At 41.8% G+C, this 25,515-nt stretch overlaps 1 protein-coding gene across 24 annotated transcripts in view; it reads left to right on the top strand.

Annotated features, from left to right (window-relative positions):
- DIP2C (disco interacting protein 2 homolog C) overlaps nucleotides 1-25,515 on the top strand; it is a 472,758-nt gene that overhangs the window by 315,837 nt on the left and 131,406 nt on the right. For 19 of the 24 annotated variants that reach the window (XR_010598212.1, XR_010598211.1, XR_010598210.1 and 16 more), the window contains 2 exons: nucleotides 10,354-10,479; nucleotides 11,415-11,642. Coding sequence is in view for 19 of the 24 variants with exons in the window: in XM_005308091.5 (XP_005308148.1) it covers nucleotides 10,354-10,479; nucleotides 11,415-11,642 (354 nt within the window). In the remaining 5 variants the exon portion in view is untranslated. The remainder of the gene's footprint in view (nucleotides 1-10,353; nucleotides 10,480-11,414; nucleotides 11,643-25,515) is intronic. The other 5 variants (XM_005308090.5, XM_024100871.3, XM_005308086.5 and 2 more) reach the window with 1 other exon arrangement.

The following is a 25,515-nucleotide window of genomic DNA, read 5'->3' as shown; positions in this document are numbered from 1 at the left end:
CTGATCAAGCTAACGTGCTAAAAATAGAAGTGAAGCCACAGCAGCTAGGTTCCTGAGTACACACCTGGGGTCTTGAGGCAGCTAGTCCCTCCCATTGTGGTTACACTCCTCTTTGAGCTAGCAGGGGTATGTCCCTCAAGCTGGAAATTATATCTGCAGCTTCAAGTGTAGATGGATCTAAGTCTGCCACAAATTCCTTCCTGGTGGCTGGTGGAAGCTGAGCTGGCTGCTGTACTGAACAGGCAGTGTGACCACTATCAGGGCAGCTCAACCGCATGAGTGCCAACAAGGTCTAGTGCATAGGTGTGAGACTGAGAAAGAAGACTCCTGTACGCCACTCCCTGCTCTGACACAGCTGATTTTGGTCCTGGTCAACTCAACCTTTCTACCATAACTTCCCCTTCTGTACAAGGAGAATAATACTTAACCATCACCGACCTCTTGTGATGTAGGTGGTGGTAGTTTCTAAAGCAACTATCCAGAACCCCCTTTTCATCTTCAGGAGGAGAGCAGGGGCTGAGCTCTGGACCTAAAGATCCCTCAGAACGTATTGTCATGTGAAATGAGTCAGTTAAATGTGGGGTGTATCCTATAAAACCATTTTCCTAAACCTTCCCCCAATTCCTCAGGTCAGTCCTGTGCCCAGTGGTGTGATTATAATAATAGGAATTGGTTCCATAGAATGAGGAAGAGGGTTTTTTTCCTACAGTCCCACCCACAGAAAAGCAAAGATAGCTCTTGGGAGAAGAATTATTTGACGCACAAAGAACAAGTAGGTGAAATTAAGAATGGAAAAATGTAGGCTGCATCAGAATAAGATTCTTGACATGTATTATGCTGTGGCGTAAACTCCCTGGAGGGTGAGAGAGAAATACCATTACTTAGGACATTTATAAGTAGAATGCACAAAACACAAGAAACTGTATTAGAAAATCATCCTCTGTTGGTAGAGAAAAACTGGATGAAAATTGGTCTTCTCAATCTCTATCCATGATTCTTATATGCTGTTTGCTTGGATTCAGGATATGGTAAGGTTCGGCATCTGCTATGGCAATCTTGTAAATGTCATAAGGATAAACAAAATCGTACTGAAATTTTAAGGGAGAGGATTATTGGAAGTTAAAAAAATTCTTAGAGTTAATAAAAACATTACATTTTGTTTGAAATACAGGAGCAAACAGATTTTACCCTTTTGATCCTAGCAACTCACAACTCTTATCTGAGATTTAAAAGGAATACATTGTGAGATTTGTTTTAAGGTTGTGAGGGGCTATATAGTAAATTAGACATTCCCATGTACTAGATATGCAGGAGAACTACTTGGTAAAAGACCACAAGACCAGGCACATGAGACCTTGGGTCTCACGAGAGTGAAGACTGTGCACAATGTTAAGCAAGTAGGCGCACTCCAGTCTAGTGATTTATAGAGTGCGATAACATAGCACAATATTTCTTTATATCTAGAGTAGGAAATGACTGAACTTACCATCAAACAGCAATTGCTTTCTTGCTTGGAACTGCAAAATTCATTTCCTTGCAGGACTTCCCTAAACTGAACTGAGCCTGGGAGGCTCTCAGTTGTTTACTGTGCCCTAAGGTAAATGGATCTCGTGGGACAAGGCAAGTTTGAAGTGGAGGAAGCTGGAAACTTACTATAATGAAAAGATTAGATGTTTGGAGGAGCTTCAGTGCGAGAATTATAGAGTATGTTTCCTTAATACATAGTTCAGAAGAGACTTTCCTTATCACAGAGCACGTAAATAAATATCTGACTGTCGCTTTCTCCTCCTTCCCATTTGACAACCTTCTGATGGCCTGATTTCTGACTACATCAAAGATGGACAGAAAAATACATACTTTCTTGTAGTCAGAAATATCTGATCATCAAAAATATGGAGTGTAAATAGTTAAAGAAGGCCATGCAGCTAAAGGACATTGTGGAAAAGGGCATGTAGAATGCTAGAGACCTATAAGTTGCAAGTTTTGCCATGACTCCTTAAGAACTTCTTAACCCTTGAGAGTATACCCCTCCTCAGTATCCAACAGTACAGAGGACTAATACAGTTGTCCCAAGTATCCAAATCCCCTCTTCCTCTATTCCCTGAACACATGGCCTGTCATCTCTATGGTTCAGATCTCCTCCCTCTTCAAAATGAGATCTCACTCACCCTCTGACACCTATGACCATTTAAGATGGGCATCTCCAGAGCTGGCCAGAAGCCCCATGGTTCCCATCTCACCTGCCTTTCTCTGGAGTACAGACCAAATGCTGACTGCCCAGTCTCCTGCTGGCTTGCTATGGAAGGGGTGTCATATCACAGGACCATAGCAGTGCAAGTATAACACAACCTTGTCCCATAGAATTAATTGGGAAAAGTAACAGTGGGATTGCCTCCCTTTCCATAGACAGACAAACTCCTTGGCATGCAGAATGTACAGCCATGAAAACAGATTGAGAAATAAATGTAGGAAAGGCTGAGAGAAAGATAGTGTTCATAGCTGACTATTGCTGTACATTAGTATATTCTAGTGTCTTTGTTCCTAAGGCATTTCAATTAAATCTGGAGTATAGCATCATGTCAGGTTACAAGATAAAGCAAATGAAAAACAGAAGCCATGCTAAACAGGGCACCTCCTGGGGAAGTTTAGAAAATTAGCCCTGCTGACAGAATAAAGAATCTGCTACCTAGGAGTAATGCACTGCAGACAAGCAAAATGGATGCAGAAGGAAAGAGAAGTTACCTGCTGTGGGGCATTCTGGTCCATTGGATCTGGACTGAGCTAAGCTTCAGGAAACCTGAGTTCTGGTGCTGCCTCTGACCTGCTATATGGCCTTGAGTAAATCCACTTAGTTTCTAGGCTCTTGTTTCTCCTGCACACCCTTTGTCTCGCTTGTCTATTTAGACTGTAAGCTCTTTGGAACAGGAACATTTTCTTACTGGCTTTTTGTACAGCACTAGCATAATGGAACCCTGATCTCAGTTACTGTATTATATCAGTAATCATAGAATCATAGAATATCAGGGTTGGAAGGGACCTGAAGAGGTCATCTAGTCCAACCCCCTGCTCAAAGCAGGACCAATCCCCAACTAAATCATCCCAGCCAGGGCTTTGTCAAGCCTGTCCTTAAAAACCTCTAAGGAAGGAGATTCCACCACCTCCCTAGGTAACCCATACCAGTGTTTCACCACCCTCCTAGTGAAAACGTTTTTCCTAATATCCAACCTAAACCTCCCCCACTGCAACTTGAGACCATTACGCCTTGTTCTGTCATCTGGTACCACTGAGAACAGTCTAGATCCATCCTCTTTGGAACTCCCTTCCAGGTAGTTGAAAGCAGCTATCAAATCCCCCCTCATTCTTCTCTTCTGCAGACTAAACAATCCCAGTTCCCTCAGCCTCTCCTCATAAGTCATGTGCTCCAGCCCCCTAATCATTTTTGTTGCCCTCCGCTGGACTCTTTCCAATTTTTCCACATCCTTCTTGTAGTGTGGGGCCCAAAACTGGACACAGTACTCCAGAGGAGGCTTCACCAATGTCGAATAGAGGGGAATGATCACGTCCCTCGATCTGCTGGCAATGCCCCTACTTATACAGCCCAAAATGCCGTTAGCCTTCTTGGCAACAAGGGTACACTGTTGACTCATATCCAGCTTCTCATCCACTGTAACCCCTAGGTCCTTTTCTGCAGAACTACTGCCTAGCCATTCGGTCCCTAGTCTGTAGCAGTGCATGGGATTCTTCCATGCTAAGTGCAGGACTCTGAACTTGTCCTTGTTGAATCTCAGATTTCTTTTGGCCCAATCCTCTAATTTGTCTCAGTCCCTCTGTATCCTATCCCTACCCTCCATCGTATCTACCACTCCTCCCAGTTTAGTGTCATCTGCAAACTTGCTGAGGGTGCAGTCCACGCCATCCTCCAGATCATTAATGAAGATATTGAACAAAACCGGCCCAGGACTGACCCTTGGGGCACTCCGTTTGATACCGGCTGCCAACTAGACATGGAGCCATTGATCACTACCCATTGAGCCCGATAATCGAGCCAGTTTTCTATCCACCTTATAGTCCATTCATCCAGCCCATACTTCTTTAACTTGCCGGCAAGAATATTATGGGAGACCATATCAAAAGCTTTGCTAAAGTCAAGGAAAAACACGTCCACTGCTTTCCCCTTATCCACAGAGTCAGTTATCTCACCATAGAAGGCAGTTAGGTTAGTCAGGCATGATTATTGCTGATTATTCCTGATCACTTTTCTCTCCTCTAAGTGCTTCAGAATTGATTCCTTGAGGACCTGCTCTGTGATTTTTCCAGGGACTGAGGTGAGGCTGACTGGCCTGTAGTTCCCCGGATCCTCCTCCTTCCCTTTTTTAAAGATGGACACTACATTAGCCTTTTTCCAGGCATCAGGGACCTCCCCCGATCACCATGAGTTTCCAAAGATAATGGCCAATAGCTCTGCAATCACATCTGCCAACTCCTTTAGCACCCTTGGATGCAGCGCATCTGGCCCCATGGACTTGTTCAGCTTTTCTAAATAGTCCTGAACCACTTCTTTCTCCACAGAGGGCTGGTCACCTCCTCCCCATGCTGTGCTGCCCAGTGCAGTAGTCTGTGAGCTGACCTTGTTCGTGAAGACAGAGGCCAAAAAAGCATTGAGTACATTAGCTTTTTCCACATCCTCTGTCACTAGGTTGCCTCCCTCATTCAATAAGGGGCCCACACTTTCCTTGACTTTCTTCTTGTTGCTAACATACCTGAAGAAACCCTTCTTGTTACTCTTAACTTCCCTTGCTAGCTGCAACTCCAAGTGTGATTTGGCCTTCCTGATCTCACTCCTGCATAATAATAATGTGAAGAAATATTATCAGAACAGATAATCAGCCCATGCCTATCCGTAATTGTTGAAATAGGAACAAGAATGAACATTACTGTGGTTCCTATTTGATTCATGACTTAACATTACTTTTAAAATTCTGTCTTGCCTCCCTGATCTTTTACAGAGGGAGTAGCGTGGATGGGAGGGAGAATGAATGAACAAAATGTGAACAAATGCAGCAAAGGAAAGAGGCTGAGAAAGGAGTTGATTTACCCAAACTTTGCTAAAATATGATCAGGCAGCCGAGGAAAACTACCTGTCAGGTTGAATAATGAATCCCACATAGGCTGCCATGACCATAAGTTGAGCAATTAGCCTTCCCAATCATGCCACTTTGTTCTGTGCCATTTATTGATTCCCCAGGAATAAAAGCATAAATTGAATCCAATAAATGGGTCAGCCAACCTATAACAGTTCAGTAGAATAGAAGAGAAGGAACTGAACATTAATACCTGCCAGTCTAGACAGGAGGGATGATATTTTATTCAGTACTTTAGATTTTACATTGAGCTTTTCTTGTGAAAAGAGTTAGGTGGGAAGAGGGAAGATTTTGTTACCTAGATGCATGCTTTGTAGGGTCAGGACCTGGAATCGTTTCATCAGCTTTAACAGAGTAGTCTGGATAGTACAGACTTCTATATAAAAGAACATTCCTTCTGAAAGCATATTCTTTTCACTAGACCCAGTCCTTTTCAGTAGGCCTAAGTGAACTACATCACACCGTATCTGCACTGGAAAATCTGTTAGACGTTTAACGAGAGAGCATATTATATGGAGTGCTAGAATATAAGAAAAAGGGATGCGAGAAAATGTTTCTTGTAGGACTGTCAAATGATTAATCGCAAGATTAAGAAATAATCGCCATTTATCACAGTTTTAATTGCACTGTTAAACAATAGAATACCATTTATTTAAATTTGATGTTTTGTACATTTTTAAATATATTGATTTCAGTTACAACACAGAATACAAAGTGTACAGTGCTCACTTTATATTATTATTTTTGATTACAAATATTTGTAAAAAGATAAGAAATATTTTTCAATTCACGTCATACAAGTACTGTAGTGCAATCTCTTTATCATGAAAGTATAACTTACAAATGTATAACTTACACATTTTTTTACATAACTGCACTCAGAAATAAAACAATGTAAAACTTTAGAGCCTACAAGTCCTCTAAGTCCTATTTCTTGTTCAGCCAATCGCTCAGACAAACAAGTTTGTTTACATTTATGGGAGATAATGCTGCCCGCTTTTTATTCACAATGCCACCTGAAAGTGAGAACAGGCATTCACATGGCACTGTTGTAGCCAGTGCTGCAAGGTATTTATGTGTCAGATATGCTAAGCATTCGTATGCCCCTTCATGTTTTGACCACCATTCCAGAGGACATGTTTCTATGCCAATGACGGGTTCCACTCGATAATGATCCAGAGAAGTGCGGACCAACGCATGTTCATTTTGATCATCTGAGTCAGATGCCACCAGCAGAAGGTGGATTTTCTTTTTTGATGGTTTGAGTTCTGTAGTTTCTGCATCGGAGTGTTGCTCTTTTAAGACTTCTGACAGCATGTTCCACACTTCGTCCCTCTCAGATTTTGGAAGAACTTCAGGTTCTTAAGCCCTGGGTGGAGTGCTGTAGCTATCTTTAGAAATCTCATATTGGTACCTTCTTTGCATTTTGTCAAATCTGCAGTGAAAGTGTTCTTAAATCCAACATGTGCTGGGTCATCATCTGAGACTGCTATAACATGAAATATATGGCAGAATGCAGGTAAAACCACCAAGCAGGAGATATACATTCTCCCCCAAGGAGTTCAGTCACAAATTTAATTAGCATATTTTCTTAACGAGCGCCATCAGCATGGAAACATCTCCTCTGGAATGGTGGTTGAAGCATGAAAGGGCATACGGATGTTTAGCATATCTGGCACGTAAATAACTTGCAACACTGGCTACAAAAGTGCCATGCGAACTCCTGTTCTCATTTTCAGGTGACATTGTAAATAAGAAGAGGGCAGCATTATCTCCCATAAATATAAACGTGTTTGTTTGAGCGATTGGCTGAACAAGAAGTAGGACTGAGTGGACTGGTAGGCTCTAAAGTTTTACATTGTTTTGTTTTTGAGTACAGTTATGTAACAAAAACAAATCTATATCTGTAAGTTGCACTTTCACGATAAAGAGATTGCACTACAGTACTGGTATGAGGTGAATTGAAAAATACTGTTTCTTTTTTTTTTTTTACAGTGCAAATATTTGTAATAAAAATAATAATATAAAGTGAGCATTGTACACTTTGTATTCTGTGTTGTAATTGAAATCAGTATATTTGAAAATGTAGAAAAACATCCAAAATATTTATAATTAATTTCAATTGGTAAACTATTACTGTTTAACAGTATGATTAAAACTGTGATTAATCACCATTTTTAATCGAGTTATTTTGTTTTGAGTTAATCGCTTGAGTTAACTGTGATTAATTGACAGCTCTAGTTTTTTGCAAAAAATTAACTCTGGGGATTTTCTGGACAAAATCTTCATTCTTCAGGGAATTTCATTAGGAAACACTACCTAGAGGTATTTTTTAAAAAATACTAAAAGATGGGATAAATTCAGCTAAATTCAGTTAGCTGATCTGTGGAAAAGTAGGTTGATAGGGTTGCCGGGCATCCGATTTTCGACTATTACGTGGTTTAATTGTAATTTCACATAACCTTTCTTTTTAGACTCATTTACTTCTTCTAGACACATGTTGCAATTGCTGAGTCTCAATGGGCTAAAGTATTTTCTTAAATTAAAACTCCCAAAGTATTTATGGACCAGGTAGAAAATACTGCCCCCTCTAAAAAGAAAAAGAAGCTGAATTTGAAAAGCCTGACATAGCTTTTGAGGATTTAGAAACCAAAACACTGAGAATTTAAAGTCCAAACAATAGGCTAATAATTTAAATATTATATTTCAGTCAGCTGTCCTCCTTTCCTCCTCAGATTTAGTAGTTACAGCTTATCCCCTCCAACAATTGTAGTTTGAAAGAAACCAATATAGCCTGATAGTTTCCAAATAACTCTTCCTATAGTAACCAATAAGATGTGACTTCTTCATAGGAATAGTCTAGACTAAAGAAAAGGTGGCAGGATGCCTTTTTTTTTAAATAAACTTGTCAGTTTACCCATAATTCCCACTCTTAAAGTGAAAACCTATATTTTCCCCTAGTTTATTTAAACACAAATGCTCTCTCTTATTAAATATATTCCAGTCCTACGTATCTGAATGCTATGAGATGGGGGATGTTATTGGAAAAGTATCTTAAGAAGACACAGATGAGTAAGAAGTAACTTGTTTGATTTTTATTTGTATTAAACTTTTTAACAAGCTTTTAGTTATAAGGTAGTAGTTTAAAGAGGAAGGCTTACGTTCTTTTCTAAGGGTTTGACTAACTTGACTGAAAAAGGAAAATCTATGTCTTTTAATAACATTAGTATAATAATCTTTTTCCCAATTCCTCTATTTTTGCAACCCCTTTATGTGTAATGTATGGTCTTTCCTATTTCTCTTGTTGCTTTTCCTGTCCCTCTTCCCCTGTTGTATATATGTAATCCACATAAGGTTTAAAACAAACACAAGTCATAATTGAAATACTCTTTTTGGTTGGTTGGTTGGTTTGTTTGTTTGTTTTTAAGTGTGGGATAGGAGCTCTTCTTAAATTCTTTCCCACCCTGAGATTAAGTCCTATCTGAATGTGTATAAAATAAAACTAACCTTTTTTTTTGTTTATGATGTGGTGTTGTACCTCTTCTCCCTCTGTCCCCCACTCCCAAATAGAGGGAGTGATAGGCCAGCTGAGGAAAGAAAGTAAAATAATAGCTCACTCTACAGGGTGTTGCTGCTGTGCTAATTAAGAAATTAGGGGAACAGCATGTTAAAATAACATAAAATAACCACTGGGTTTCTGCTATTATATTTGAGGAGAAACAGATGCATAGTGAAGCACGTGAATGCTAGAAAAGCTCCTTATTGTGAAACTTTGAGCATGTCTATTCAGCCCTGCAGTCTGTAGAAGGGGGTGTAAATAGCAGAGCTCACCAAAATGCTGTGCTCTAACTCCCCTGTGTGGATGTATGGGTGCAAACTTACAGGTCCTGAATCTGCACTAATGTAGTCTACACAGGGGAATTACAATACAGCACTTCGGTGAGCCCTGCTTTCACACTCCCTTAGTCTGAATGGCGGGGCATTTCAGACATGCTCTTTATCCTGGAGGAATGATATGAACACTGTTGGCAGTACTCTAGAAGCCATATAGGCTAAAGAATGAGCACAGGCTTTGGCACCTAGAATGCCTTGAGTGCCAATTGTTTTTCTTGCCCACCCCATCACTAACTGATCATAATAATAAAAACGAGGAGTCCTTGCGGCACTTTAGAGACTAACAACTTAGTATGCAACTTAAATTGAATTGGCTCGTTAGCACTGACCCCCCACTTGGTAAGGCAACTCCCATCTCTTCATGTGCTGTGTATTTATACCTCCCTACTGTATGTTCCACTCCATGCATCTGACGAAATGGGTTTTAGCCCACGAAAGCTTATGCCCAAATAAATTTGTTAGTCTCTAAAGTGCCGCAAGTACTCCTCGTTGTTTTTGCTGATGCAGACTAACACAGCTACCACTCTGAAACCTGATCATAATAATACACTTCCGAAACACAGGACTGCCCGGGGAATGGGGGAAGGGGGGCAAATGGGGCAATTTGCCTCAGGCCCCGGGCCCCGCAGGGGCCCCCACGAGAATATCGTATTCTATAGTATTGCAACTTTTTTTTTATGGAAGGGGCCCCCGAAATTGCTTTGCCTCAGGCCCCCTGAATCCTCTGGGTGGCACTTCCGAAACACATGCAAAGTTTTAAGACCAATCAGTGGCAGAAGTGGAACTAGGACTCTTTTCATATCCTCAGTTCAGTTGATCTCACCAGGGTGCTGCCACTGCTACTCTGAAACCTGCTTCTTTCATGATTTTTCACAGCCCTGTTACATTTCAAGCACATCTCTTATGTACACCGCTGATATGACTCTTATGTGAATAGGAAACCTGGTTCACTTCATAAATACAGACTAGCATCCTTTCATTACAAGCCCTTGGCACACTACCAGATTAAAAAGCAAGGATGTTTGCTGAGGTAGCTGTTGCTTTAAAACAATACTTAACAAGGGTTTGCTGTAGGAAAGCCCATTCCATTCTCAAACTCTAAAAGTAGAAAGAGCCAAGAACAAACTCTGATAAAGGTCTGTCAGGGACCCAGAACTCTCAAAAGGTAATTGTGGCTCTTTCAGTGGAAGCCCCACACTTCCTGAGCATAAATCACTTAACACGACCAGTTGGCCTGACTTGAAATACAATGCAGATGTATATGCATGCGGTGCCTTTCACTTTGAAAGCTAACCTGAATCTCTTTCTTTTGTTCTAGATGTCCATACAGAAGCAGTTCAGGCAGCTCTTGCTAAACATAAAGAAAGGAAGATGGCAGTCCCCATGCCATCAAAACGACGTTCATTGGTGGTGCAAACGTCAATGGATGCCTACACGCCTCCAGGTGAGCAACTGCAATGTATATTCTATTGATATGAAAGACACATGCTATATGCTGTCAAAATCAATCCCATCTAAATAAAATATGCAATTAACAGGTGCCACTTGTCAAGGACAGTAACTATAACATTAAAGCCCGAGGAATCTAAGACGGTTTACAGGGTAGTTGAAGAGGCAATAAGGGGCCATCACCCACACGTACGGTGCCCCCTTGTGGTGGCTGGGTTTGCATATATCTTTGTGTTCTTGTGAGTGAAATAACTTCGTGGCTAGCATTGTGTGCTTCTTGTAACACTTTGCAGTGCTAAAGATTCCTCCCATAACTCTTTTCCCCACCTTTTGGCTCTGCGGTTCTCTGGTATACTCCTCTGCACTTCTATGGAATGTTCTCTTTATTTCTTCTTTTCTAAAGTTTGTCTAGCCATTTACCTTCTTGTTTCTGTTCCTTCAACCCCTAGCAGGTGGAAAATATCAGAAGTCAAGTGCTTTCTGACACCTGCTGAATCAATGACATGACAGCTGTGACTAAAACCTTCCCTAGAGTATGACCGCCCTCGATAGTTAAACCTCAGAAGTAGGGGTTTGCCGCTGACTTTGCGTTGTGACCTTTGAAGAGTCATTCAAGCATTCTGTGTCTGAGTTTTCCCATTTGCTCTTGTTAAGTGCTTTGAGATCTTTGGACTGAGAACCACAATATAAATAAATTTATTTGTTTTGTTCCATAGAGAAATACCAGAAGCACCAACCTTGCTGCAGGAAAACCCTGTTAATGTCCTGTAACAATTGGTTCTGTTCCAATAATTACAGTTGTACAAAACTCCCCTTACTATAACTACCTGCTGCCAATGTGCGTTGAACTGCAGTTCTCTTTTTTTATTTATGTGCCTTATTTCCATAAAGAAGCAAAACCATCATGCACTTACATCACAAATAATGCAGCCTGTTCTCAATTATTAGATACCTCCTCTGGTTCAGAAGACGAAGGCTCTGTACAGGGCGACTCCCAGGGAACTCCCACCTCAAGCCAGGGAAGTATAAACATGGAACACTGGATCAGTCAAGCGATCCATGGTTCTACCACATCTACCACTTCTTCCTCCTCGACACAAAGTGGAGGCAGTGGCGCTGCGCACAGGCTAGCTGATGTTATGGCTCAAACACATATAGGTTAGTAATCTTCTATTTTCCCTATATATCTTTTCATTTTAACTTCAGTCTATTTCATAACCCTTATCTGATGTTACTGATGTGAAGTTGAGACATAACTTCCTTACAGCAACTGCTGTGCTTTTTCTTCTTTTTTTCCTCTCTCTCTCTCTCTATTTACACAATATGTTTAGGGAGAGACATTTTTATTTATTTAATCTCAATCCAAGTTTCACAATAACTTCTCAGTTAAATATCCATGGTAGCACATGGGGTCTAGCACTGCATGGCTCCCACGTATGTTACAGGAGTTATGCAAATCAGCCCCTTTACTGTGCACTAAAAATGTACCTCCAAGAACCCCTGAAGCTAGATTTTATGCAGCCTTCCCAAACTTCTTCAGTAGTTGAATTCTACTCTCAGTTTGCATGGTTTTCTGTAACTCTCCATTAACATTATGATCATGGTCCTTTTAAACTGCTTTTTATTTTTCTATCTCTAAGTAGCTCTAGAATCCCTAGATTGGGATGTGTGACTGCTAAATACCTTATGAAGGGAAAATTCTTGAAGAGAAAGGTGTTGGTAGTGTTATGATCTATATTGTTAGTTGGTTGTTTACTTCCTGTGTTTTCCCAAGGGAATTTCAAGACTTGCTTTCCTTTAAGGGGCTGAGGTAATAGGTATTAATTATTTCTGCATGTTTGACGCTGACATTTCTCTTTGCCTAAATGAAATAGCCATGTGGAAAACTAGGGTTGCTACCCACTCTCATTTTCGAATGGCTGATATTCATCCTGCATAGCTTGTGGGAATTTCAATTCCTAAATCAGCCTTGGAAGATATTGGAATAAATGTGGGAGCCTTAGCATGACAATGGCATGATACTACATGTGATCCAGGTTCCGATGAAAATATATCTATCTACTCCTCAACTGAAAGAATTGTATGTTAATGGCTTTCCTAGCTTAAGTAGTAAATGAAAGCATCTTAAATGTTCCCTTCTCCCATTGTTACTATGTCATCAGGTAACACCTGTATTATTGGTTGAGTAATCCTTTCCCCAAGGCTCTTGCAGTACAGCATTGCAGTTGGAAAAATCAGTTGTACTGTATTCTTAAATTTGTGCTTAATAAATAGCTCAGAACCTTGTTTTAGAAATGCATACGTTTCTGAACAGATTAATCACTGCGTTTGGTTCTCCTCTATGACTTCATCTTGAAATGCTAGAGGAAATTATAGCATGGAGAATTAAATTTATCCAAACTCTGAAAGGTTGCATTACTCACACATACCAAGTCTCAATGTGTCTTAAATATAGCTTTTTATAAAAAAATGTGACATTTCAGTAATTTAAAAACTGGCACAGTAAGTCGTCTTCTTTTTTTTTTTTTTTACTCTGAGTTTGCAGTAAACAGTACAACATTTATAGAACTTAAATCAAGAAGGAAATATTTAGAGAGAGGGGGAGAATACTTTTTTTTCTCTTTCTCTGACCTGTAGAGACCTCTCCTGTGAAGGAAGAATGCAGTCTTCTCTGGATAACTTAATATCCTTCTTGTGCATTCAGCACTATCTGAAAATCAGGCACCTTTAAATGTGTCTCATGTTGGGCAACCAAAGTCACTATCTAGAAATCTGGGACTGACATTTTTTGTAGATCAGTTTGATACCAGGCATAAGTTAGCCTTCATACCTCTTAAATGGTATGAACATGTTTTAGATGTAGAACTTGACTGTGAGCTTATGGTTGTCATCTATCATTGTTGCAGAAATGTTTGCTAGAGGTAAGAACCACATAGGTACTAACTAGCAGGTAAGTTATTGCATGAGTGAGCTGTTCTCACTACTCTTGTATTGAATTGCAAATCCAATGGCTCTTTCCTTCCTTTTCATTTGACATCTGGGAGGATGGGCCTTGCCTTTAAATATAGTGGGTAATTGTCAGAGATGATCTTCCCCTTTCACAAATGGATGGTAAGACTAATGCACCAGTGAATAGCAAGTGTAGCTGGACAATAAGATAGTCATCTTCAAAAGGGGGAAAATGGGACAAAACTCCACTTTGCCAAGTCCCTCAACTACTTTTAAGCAAATTAATCTTACTACAAAGAAATGTATATTCTCATGGCATTGTGCTTGTTCAGTACAGGGACCTGCTGTTCTTCCTTGTAGACTAATCTGTCTTTGGAGATGTCATCTGAACATATGTTAGGACAAACTGCGACACATTCTGAAAATGCTAATTTTGATAAATAGGATTTTAAAGGGCAACTCTAAAGATCCGTAGGTGAAAAGTACAAAAAAAACTCAAAACAAAACTCCATTCTGATCTCAAAGGGACTTTCCTTCCAGAATACATCACAGAATCAGATTTTTCTAGTGTAAGTGTTCTAATGCAATTTCAAGAGGGGCTTTGATAAAAAATATTTAGCTATAATATAATCGGAGTTCAGAGTTCAGCTCTGTGGATCATTTGGATAATTTGCATAAGCTATTATATGCTTTTAATGTTATACTATTCATTTAATTGGAGCTGCTGCTGCTCCTTTGTGGCATAAGATCTAGAGCAGGATAGATTTCCCTTGAATATTTATTCTTGGCTTTAAGAGTCTTGGGTCTTTCCTTTAAACTACATAGAGGTTTTTTAGTTCAACATAGACCATGAATGAAGATTATAGTGGCCGATACTTGAATTTTAAAGAGGGACAGGTTAAGCTAGTGGAATTCACCAATTCTCTAACGCACAATCTTTTGAAATCAATCTTGCATTTATTTCTGTTGATATCTTGGGCTTCAAGCCTTTCATCTGTGGTCAGAGTAGGAAAAATACTTCCTGGAGATTAGAAAGGTGGTACAAACTGTTTGGTCAATATTAGGCACTTCATAAAGAATGGGAAGATAGTTAATGCGTCTCTGTAATATCTCCCCACTTGTACAGTAACTACTAAATACTGTGGCATATAGATGTACATTTGTGCCAAGTAGGAACCAAAAATGCACAAAAAAAACCCTGGCATTAGTTGTTAATTCTTCTAAAAAATAATGACACCTGAGCTGGAAAAAACAAAGTAGACTCTAGGATGGACTGCTTTAGAGTAGAGTATGGAAACAATCAATGAATGGCACCATAGCTCTTTACAGAACATGGTGTGTGCACCGATGAGTTCTTTGATGGCTGCTGAATCTGATGCGCAAGTGACAGTTCTGCCAGGTAAGGTACACCCATGCACTAGCAATACTCTGAATCCGAGCAGCAGATTCTTTCCTCCTCTGACGCTAGTCACCTCAAAGCTTGATCCAGTCTGTCTCGCAATGCCTCGCTCCATCTACAAGCTGACTCTGTCAACCAGAGCAGCATTCTGCACTCCTTTCCCAGTCATCCACAGAGAATTCAAAGGATATGAAGTCATTCTTGCAAGCATCCCAAAATCTGCGCAGTGGTCTGCCTCTTTTTCTAGACGCTTTGCGAGCTTCAGAGTTCAGCGCACTCTTTGGGATCCTGTAATCTGGCATTCACTTGACATGTCCAGGACATCTGAGTCTTTTCTTACGAATCAACATTCCCATGAATGACATAGCAGCACGATTTAACACTTCCACATTTGTCACCTTGTCTTGCCATCTTATTCGAAGAATTTTACGCAAGCATCTGATATGAAAGCTGTTTAGTCTTTTGTTATGTTTGACATAAGTTGTCTGTGTTTGAGCCATATAGAAGCATGTATAAAACACATGTCTCATAAATATGGATTTTCATTTTAGTCGACAATTTATTATTGTTCCAGTTCCTGGCTGCTTTGCCGATTCTACTTGTGAGCGCAGCATCAAGATCTACATTGCTGGTAACAGTAAAGCCAAGGTAGCAAAATTGGTCAACAGTATCCAGACAAATACCATCTACGGTGATACCTGGAACTGGTTCTGAAGAGCCTTGGAGCATGATAATAGTATTTTTCAAGCTTATTGCTCGCCCAAAGATTTTGCATGAATCAGAGAACTTGGTAATAAGATGTTGTAGGCCATCAACACTGTGAACCACAAGAGTTGCATCATCTGCAAATAACAGGTCCCTTATGACCTCTCCACAGGTCCCAGGGAAACATCTACCCACATAAACCTGCATTTTTTAAAAAAATATTCTGTAGCATTCTTATTCCTGTGAAGCACAGCTGAACTTCTACAGATCCAAAACAGCATGTAAAGGAAATGTTGCTCTGAAAATTTAAGATGTGCAAAAAACAAGCAGCTCTTTCAGTTTATAGCCTGGGGCACATCTTTCTAACCTGAGCAATTGTGCTTCGTACCTAAGTGCTTGTCTACACTGCAACTTAATGTGCAGTGAGCCAGGGTGTAAATGTAAGATCCCATGTAGGCATGCCCTTAGATGGTCAAGTTGAAGTCAGCCACTAAATGCATCATTTTAACCTAACTACGTAGCTGGTTTGAAGCGTGGCAAACGAAGGAGGAAATCTTCTCCAGATTCTACTCTGATCAGTTTTTTCTATAGTGCTTGGATTCTCTCAATTCCTTTCCAAACAAGTGTGAACAGGACTCAAAATGTTTTTCCATCCTTGTCTGTCCACAAACAATTGTGATTTAACAGGCAGTTAGTGTAGTAAATGGAATGTGTGCAAAGTACAGTAAATGGTAGACTAGGAAGTCTCGTAACATTTTATTATACAATAAGTACATGTCTATATGTAAAGGATTGGACTTCTCAAGCTTCAGTTGTGCCTAGTGCAGTTGCATGTTCTGTATCTCTTTAAAACAGCTATTGTGTTATACACATGGGCTGACTTTAAAAGATATTGGTGGTAAATATTTTGGGAAAGGATAACTGAAAATAGACTTGAATGCAGGTGAATGTGTCACATAGCCAAGAAGTCTCTAAATATAATACTCTAAGGAAACAGGGTGCTTAATCAAAAAGAGCCAAATTTATACTGAAGACAACGTGCCGCCATTGACACAAGTAAATCAAAAGGGGGAATTCCCATCTCCCAACACATTTTTATTAAGTGGAATGTTAGCAACAGAAGCTGCTGTCTTTCTGAGGCAGGACTTTGATTGTAAGCTAAAAATGGCATTGACTAAAAGGTAAATATCTCTATAAATACAGAATCTTTGTCCTGTAGAAGCATAAAAACCTGCCTGTGTATGCCTTAAATATGTTTTCATTTGGAAATCAAAGGCCTCTTTCTGAAGTAAAGGTTATACAGGTTTCTAATCAAATTAATATATGAACATCTGCCAAAACATGTCTGCCACATGTGACAACCTTAAGTCTTCTGTGTTAGAAGGGGCAAATTCACACATGATAGAGGGCTAGTTCATGGCTCTCCACACTGCTTAGACCCTATGTAGGTGCTGCAGGAAGAACCTAGATAACTGGGAAGGGGTACAGCCATGCCCCCAAATTCCCTTCCATGCCAACTAGCAGAGTTGGCTTGCCAGAGGGTAGTGCAGCAGATGTGCTCCCCAGAGCTCATGAAGCATTGTGATTACCTGACACACATCTCCATGAGTTCCATAGGGATAGTATTCCTCCACCTTCCTTCTCTCCCCAAATTTGGGACTGTGTCAATATGCCACAATCCATCCTTAAATTAATTTGCATTTTGTTGCCATTTCTCCTTCACTTAGCAAAGTGATGTAGAGTGCACCATTCCAGTGCAGAAATGTCTGTGGTCTTAACTAGAAGCAGTTGTTCAGTCTGTGATCTTATAATGTGAGAAGATCGAAAGAGACAAAAAAGAGAATGTGATGCAAATATGCATGTTTAGTGGATGAAACTCTTTGAGGTCATACAGCTCTCATTGTCCCTAGTGCTTTAATCAAGAGATGTGTCAGGATCGTTACTCTTAACTCTGAAGCTTAAACAATGCTTCATGTTAGCTGATGTGAAGACTAAGCAGATATTACACAGCATGTATCAGTAGTATAACTGAGATACTCTTATCAAAATAAAAACTGTTTCATTGACTAATATGGCAGCTAACTTAGGGTTACCATATTTCAGCAAGCAAAAAAGAGGACGGGAGGAGCCCCGCCCCCGTCCTGCCCCAGCCCCGCCCCTGCCCCTTCCACTCCCTCCTACTTCCCGCCCCCCTCAGAACCCCCAACCCTCCCCCCGCTCCTTGTCCCCTGACTGCCCCCTCCTGGGACCCCTGCCCCTAACTGCCCCCCAGGACTCCAACCCCTACCTAAGCCTCCCTGCTCCTTTTCCCCTGACTACCCCTTCCTGAGACCCCCCCCCCCATCCTAACTGACCCCTAGGACCCTACCCCCTACCTGTCCCCTGACTGCCCCAACCCTTATCCACCCCCCCACCCCCCCAGACAGACCCCCGGGACTCCCACGCCCCATCCAACCACTCCCCACCCCCTGACAGTCCCCCCCCAGAACTCCCGACCCATCTAAACCCCTCTGCTCCATGTCCCCTGACTGCTCCGATCCCTCTCCCCACCCCTGCCCCCGGACAGCCACCCCCAGAACTCCCGACCCATCTAAACCCCCCCGCTCCTTGTCCCCTGACTACCCCTCCTAGGGTGACCAGACAGCAAATGTGAAAAATCAGGACGGGGGTAGGGGGTAATAAGAGCGTATATAAGAAAAAGACCCCAAAATCAGGACTGTCCCTATAAAATCAGGACATCTGGTCACCCTAACCCTTCCTGGGACCCCTGCTCTTAACTGTCCTCCAGAACCCCACCCCCTACCTAAGCCTCCCTGTTCCTTGTCCCCTAACTGCCCCCTCCTGAGACCCTACCCCCTACCTGTACTCTGACTGCCCAAAACCTTATCCACACCCCCACCCCCAGAAAGCCGTTCCCGAACTCCCGACCCCCCCGCTCCCTCCAGAACCTCCCTGCCCCTTCTCTGATACCCTGGCCCCCTTACCCTGCCGCTCAGACCAGCGTGCCGGGGAGGAGGAGCAGAGGGAGGAGCTCCAGACTGCCAGTGCGAACGGCCGGCTGGTGATCTGCGAATGCAGGGAGGGAGGGAGGGAGTGCTCTCAGCTGCGGGGATAGGAGGGGGAAGCGGAGGAGGAGCTCTCTCTGACTGTCAGAGCCCCATGTAAGTGGCACCATCTGGCCGGCTGCCCTGTCAGCCATGCGCGCTCTGCATGGGGGGGAAGTCCGGACATTTACAAATTCCCCCCAGATGCTATTTTTAACTCTAAAAGCCGGACATGTCCGGGGGAATCTGGACAAATGGTAACCCTAAGCTAACTGCCTTCCTTCTGTCTACAGAATCTTAGTTTCTCCAGGCCTGATTCTCAGAAGTGCTGAGCACCGGCACCCACAAAAATCAGGCTTTGTAATTCTAGTCAGTGACAAGTACAATCAGAGAGAGAACCATTGTAAGTCAACTCTTAAACAGACTAAGGAGCAGTTTGGTAAGCAAGACCTCAATGATCCTCTTCTATATGAGAAGGCTAGCAGTTCGTAGCCAGCCTAGATTGCAGAGTGGGAGTCAGGGATGCAGACATACTCCTCCAGGAAGGCCAGTCTATGGGAGTCCTCTTTTATCAAGGAGGTTATAGAGACATAGAGTTTAAAGCCAGAAGGGACCACTATATCATATAGTCTGATCCCCTGTATATGATAGGCCACCAACATCAGCACACTAAACCCAACAATGGAAATGAAACTAAAGTAAATGAGGCCCACAGGAGACTGGACTATTATGTGCCACAAGCAGAGAAGTGGATGGACTGAGGTGCACCAATGCTCATGGCTCCTGCAATGGCAGGGAAATGATTAAATGTGATATAAGGTTGCCCGTGGCTTGTTCCACCATTACTCTCAAGTGCTAGGATTGGCTGCCCACAAAGATGGTGGAAGCAGCTGAACTAAACATAATTATTTTCTTAATCATAATATCCTTTCCCATTATATAGCAACTCCTCCTTATAAATAAAAAGAAAATAAAACTTCTACCCTTTTTATTTGTTTAGCTGATAGAAAAATCAGTCAGGACTATAAAAAAGCTGATATTTAACAAGCAAGGCTAAAAATTGCATCAAAAATATAAGTAATGGATGAGATGACTAAAATGAAGTTATACTGAGACAGTAGCATAAATACTATTATGCTGTGTAAGCTGTTATGCATTCAGGTGGTCACATGCATAACATATTCAACTGCCTATTTCAATCAAGTTATAGGGATGGACTGAATCAGAATCACGTCACTAACTGGAAACATGTGGGATGCAAGATGATTCTCTCAGAGGTGGGATAGATTAACAAGTCATCCCATCTTGTCTTGAAACAAACTCAGCTATGCTTATCCTTATGGTGGCTCATAGCAATTATGTCCATTAAGAGTATCTAAGATATCTAAGGATATCTTGCTCTCTTATGATAAATGCCAGCTTCAAATAAGAAGCATTCATAATAGACATCTCTTACAACAGAGATTAGCTATTTGCATGGGTAGCACATGCCTTCCCACTTTTTGAAATGCACAAATATTAAAATGTACAGAACCTCTTGACAGTCTTGTGTCCAGGAGCACTTTCATTGCATTTTGGGAGGAGGGAACTGCTCCTTCAAGGGGAGGAACCTGGATGCTGGTTACCTCTGGCAGCAGGCAGGGCTCCACCCCTGCTCCCAACCTACCATCCATAGAGAGAAAAAAACTGGCATGCTGCCCTGGCAACGAGGGATGAGGAATCTCCCCCAAAGCCATGTACCTCCCACCCCCCAAGGCTTGGAGAATTGTAGCCACCACTCCCAAGAGAAAACAAAGGGTGATGGTGGTTGGTGACTCCCTTCTAAAGGGGACAGAGGCCTCCCATCTGCAGACCTGACCTGGCATCCCAGGAGGTGTGCCACTTCCAGTGGCTTGTATGTGCTACATTACAGAAGGATTGCTGAGGATCATCCGGCCCTCTGACCAATACTCCATGCTGCTCACGTATGATACTGCAAGGTGTGACCCTGAGCAGATCAGAAGTGACTACAGGGCTCTGAGAATGAGGATGAGCTAGGTGAAGGGTCAGGATCTGGGAGGGAACATGGGAAATCACAGCTTGGCCAAAGGAGAGACCAGAGGGACTATACAGAGGAAATCTAATAAACAGGTGTCTATACAGACTTGGAGGAGAGGAAGGTGATCAGGAAGAGTAAACATGGATTCACCAAGGGAAAGTCATGCCTGACCAACCTGATTGCCTTCTATGATGAGATAACTGGCTCTGTGGATATAGGGAAAGCGGTGGACGTGATATATCTTGACTTTAGCAATGCTTTTCATTCGGTCTCCCACAGTAAGTTAAAAAAGTATGGATTGGATGAATGGACTATAAGGTGGATAGAAAGCTGGCTAGATCATCGGGCTCAACAGATAGTGATCAACAGCTCAGTATCTAGTTGGCAGTCAGTATCAAGCGGAGTGCTCCAGGGGTTGGTCCTGGGGCCGGTTTTGTTCAACATCTTCATTAATGATCTGGATGATGGAATGGATTGCCCCCTCTGCAAGTTTGCAGATGACACTAAGATGGGGGGAGAGGTAGATACTCTGGAGGGTAGAGATAGGGACTTGAGTGGCCTAGACAAATTGGAGGATTGGAATAAAAGAAATCGGATGAGGTTCGACAAGTGCAGAGTCCTGCACTTAAAATGGAATAATCCCATGCACTGCTATGGGCTGGGGACTGACTAGCTAAGTAGCAGTTCTTCAGAAAAGGACCTGGGGATTACAGTGGACGAGAAGCTGGATATGAGTCAACGGTGTGCCCTTGTTGCCAAAAAGGCTAATGGCATATTGGGCTGCATCAGTAAGAGCATTGCCAGCATATCGAGGGAAGTGATTATTCATTCCCCTTTATTCGGCACTGGTGAGGCCACATTTGGAGTATTCTGTCCAATTTTGGGGCCCCCACTACAGAAAGGATATGGACAAATTGGAGCAAGTCCAGCGGAGGGCAATGAAAATGATAAGTCATGTGCCCCAGCCCCCTAATGAGGAGAGACTGAGAGAACTGGGCTTATTTAGTCTGCAGAAGAGAAGAGTGAGAGGGGATTTGATAGTATCCTTCAACTACCTGGAGGGGGGTTCCAAAGAGGATGGAGCTAGGCTGTTCTCAGTGGTGGCAGATGATAGAACAAGGAGCAATGGTCTCAAGTTGCAATGGGGGAGGTCTAGGTTGGATATTAGGAAACACTATTTCACTAGGAGGCTGGTGAAGCACTGGAATGGGTTACCTAGGGAGGTGATGGAAGCTCCATCCTTAGAGGTTTTTAAGGCCCGGCTTGCCAAAGCCCTGGCTGGGATGATTTAATTGGTGTTGGTCCTGCTTTGAGCAGGGGATTGGACTAGATGACCTCCTGAGGTCTCTTCCAACCCTAATCTTCTATGATTCTATTTACTAATGCAGGAGTCGGCAACCTTTGGCATGCAGCCCATCAGGGTAATCCACTGGCGGGCCATGAGACATTTTGTTTACATTGACCATCCGCAGGCACAGCGTGGGCTGCAGGGGACATACTGGCCACTGCTTCCCGCAGCTCCCATTGGCCGCGTTTGACAAACTGCAACCACTGGACCTGCGGGGGGCCGTGTATGCGTACGGTCAACATATACAAAATGTCTCGCAACCTGCCAGTGGATTACCCTGGGCCGCGTGCCAAAGGTTGCTGACACCTGTACTAATGCAAGAAGCATGCGGAATAAACAGGAAAGACTAGAAATACTAGTGAATACTTACAAATATGACATAATTGGTATCACAGAAACTTGGTGGGATAATTGACATGACTGGAATGTTGGTATAGAAGGGTACAGTTTCTATAGGCAAGCAGGGAAAAAAGGGAGGAGGTGTTGCCTTGTATATTACAGATGTGCAGTAGAACCTCAGAGTTCCGATCATGCGGCAAACGGAGGTTGTTCATAACTCTGAAATGTTTCTAGCTCTGAACAAAACATTATGGTCATTCTTTCCAAGGTTTACAACTGAATAATGACTTAATACAGCTTTGAAACTTTACTATGCAGAAGAAAAATGCTGCTTTTAACTATCTTAATTTAAATGAAACAAGCACAGAAACAGTTTCCATACCTGGTCAAATCTTTTTTAAACTTTCCCTTTTCTAAGTAGTTTGTTTTACACAGTATTGTACTGTACAGTATTTGCTTTTTTTTTTTTTTAATCTTTGCTGCCAGGGGCGGCTCCAGGCACCAGCGCATCAAGCGCGTGCCTGGGGCGGCAAGCTGCGGGGGGCAGCCTGCCGGTCACTGTGAGGGTGGTAGACAGGCAGTCTTCGGCGGCATGCCTGCGGGAGGTCCGCCGGTCCCGCGGCTTCGGCAGCAATTCGGTGGCGGGTACGGCGAAGGTGCGGGACCAGCAGATCACCCACAGAAATGCTGCCGAATCTGCATGACCAGTGGACCGCCCACAGACGTGCCTCTGAAGGCCGCCTGACTGCCGTGCTTGGGGCAGCAAAAAACAAAGAGCCGTCCCTGTCTGCTGCTGCCTGATGGGATACTTCTGGTTGCAAATGAGGTGTGTGGTTGACTGGCCAGTTCATAACTCTGAGGTTCTACTGTATACACTTGCACTGAGGTAGAGATAGAAGTGGGAGGCAGACCTGTTGAAAGTCTCTGGGTAAGATAAAAGTGAAAAACAAGGGTGATGTCATGGTAGGGGTCTACTGTAGACCACCTAACCAGGAAGAAGAGGTGGATGAGACTTTTTTTTTTTAAATAACTAACAATATAATCCAAAACACAGGACTCGGTGGTGATGGGGGGCTTCAACCACCCAGATATCTGCTTGGGAAATAACACAGCAGGGCACAGATTATCCAACAAATTCTTGCAATGCATTGGAGACAATTTTTTGTTACCTACAGTGGAGAAAGTGACTAGGGGAGTGGCTATTCTGGATTTGATTCTGACAGACAGGGAGGAACTAACTGAGAATCTGAAGGTGCAAAATAGCTTAGGTGAAAGTGATCATGAAATGATAGGAGTTCATGATTCAATGGAGGGAGGGAGAACAGCAGAATAAAAACAATGGACTTCAAGAAGGCAGACTTAAGTAAACTCAGAGAATTGGTAGGTCAGGTCCCGTGGGAAGCAAGTCTAAGGGAGAAAAGAGTTCAGGAGAGCTGGCAATTAATTTTTAAAAAAGACATTATTAAAGGCACAAGAGCAAACTATACCATTGCATAGGAAAGCTAGGAAGTATGGTAAGAGGCTACCCGGGCTTAATCAAGGATAACTTAGAGGGGTAGCCGTGTTAGTCTGGATCTGTAAAAGCAGCAAAGAGTCCTGTGGCATCTTATAGACTAACAGACGTATTGGAACATGAGCTTTCGTGGGTGACTATCCACTTCGTCGGATGCTGCTTTTACAAGGATAACTTGTCATAGAAGGAAATGAATAAATGAAATACATTGCCTCCTGTTAAAGCTACTTCCTTACTGAAATATTTAAGGGAACTTCATGAATACTAGATTTATAGATCTGTGCAAAGTTTGCGTCTACCAAATATCTTAATTTTTACAAACTGTTAAGAAAATTCTGAAGAAGTATTAAATGTCTCCATAGTGTGCTTAAAAAGTATGTATAGACCAACTAAATATAGGATAGTTATCAAACAAGATGAATTTAAGGATCCTTCAGAGAATATCTTATTTTATACTAATTCATGTTTAAAAAAACCATAATATAGTACACAAATAATGGATACACTTTTAGCATAGATTATCAAAAATGGTAGTTACTGATAGTGTTTAGGAGCCAAACAACAGAAATAGAGAAAAAGCAAATCTGTCCATTGCACAAACCTCCAAAGGGAAATCATTTTCGTATAATAAGCAAGCTGTAAGTGTGTGAGACAAATTTAGTATAAACATAAATCTTCAATAATATTGGAGTCTGATGAGATCATCTGATTTCTTTGTCTCTTTAATGGGCCTGACCCTATCCTCATTGAATGGAATGTATTCCTCTTGCCTTCAGTGGCAGCAGTACAAGGCCCTGACTTATTTGTCTGGAAGGTTCTGGGTGATTGTCATTAAACCGAAAACTTGTTAAACATGAATTGTATTTGTTCCCAGGAAACTTAACACTGCTAAAAACCTGGAAAAATCCATGATATAAAATCTGTGAATACGATACAAATCTGTAGGTTATCCAGAGTCAGACTATATTTTCAGATATTTTAAACTGTGGATACATGCTGAGTAACCAAGCTGAGAAAGAGGAAGATTAGTGGTATGGAATAGTTTAGTGACATCATGAGACAGATCACCAAATCATGTTTGCCTTTTTGGAAGGCAAGTCTGTGTTATATGGAGAACTGAAATAGCATTGTTTAAAAATAGTCAAGTAGTAAGCAAGAAAAGTGTCCATGCAGACTGTAAAGAAACATGAACATTACATTTATTTCCCTCCTCTAGATCCACTTTCCAACAGTACCATGACTTCAAAAATCTTGATACAACAGTAAATTGTTCTCTTTGAACTAAAACTTGAATTTTAAGCAGTGCATTTATAGTTGATTTGCATTGGCAATTGCAAGTGCTGGAACTTAACATGTTGTAGCTTTTTTCTATTTTGAAATCTTGGTACCTTAATCTATCAGAAGTTTATGTGTCTGGGTCTATTTCTAACTAGATTTGGCCACAGGAAATTAAACTAATTTAAAATTAAAGGTTGGGGGGAAAGGAGAGGAGTAAAAAAACCTTTTATGATTATAATCTGTATTATGTGGCTCTGATGCCTTTAGATACCAAACTCCTTTTTTGTCTGTGAAAATTTCAGATATTAAAACCATGTTGGATATAATTGTGCTTTACAACTTGTGAATAGATTAATTTTAACAGCTTTTCAGGTCTTGTGTAAGAAGAACATTAGGGGAATCTCTCTTTTTCTCCCCT

Source organism: Chrysemys picta, chromosome 2, assembly GCF_011386835.1.
Source record: "Chrysemys picta bellii isolate R12L10 chromosome 2, ASM1138683v2, whole genome shotgun sequence".
Classification (NCBI taxonomy): Eukaryota; Metazoa; Chordata; order Testudines; family Emydidae; genus Chrysemys; species Chrysemys picta.
This window is presented reverse-complemented; position numbering and strand designations above follow the sequence as displayed.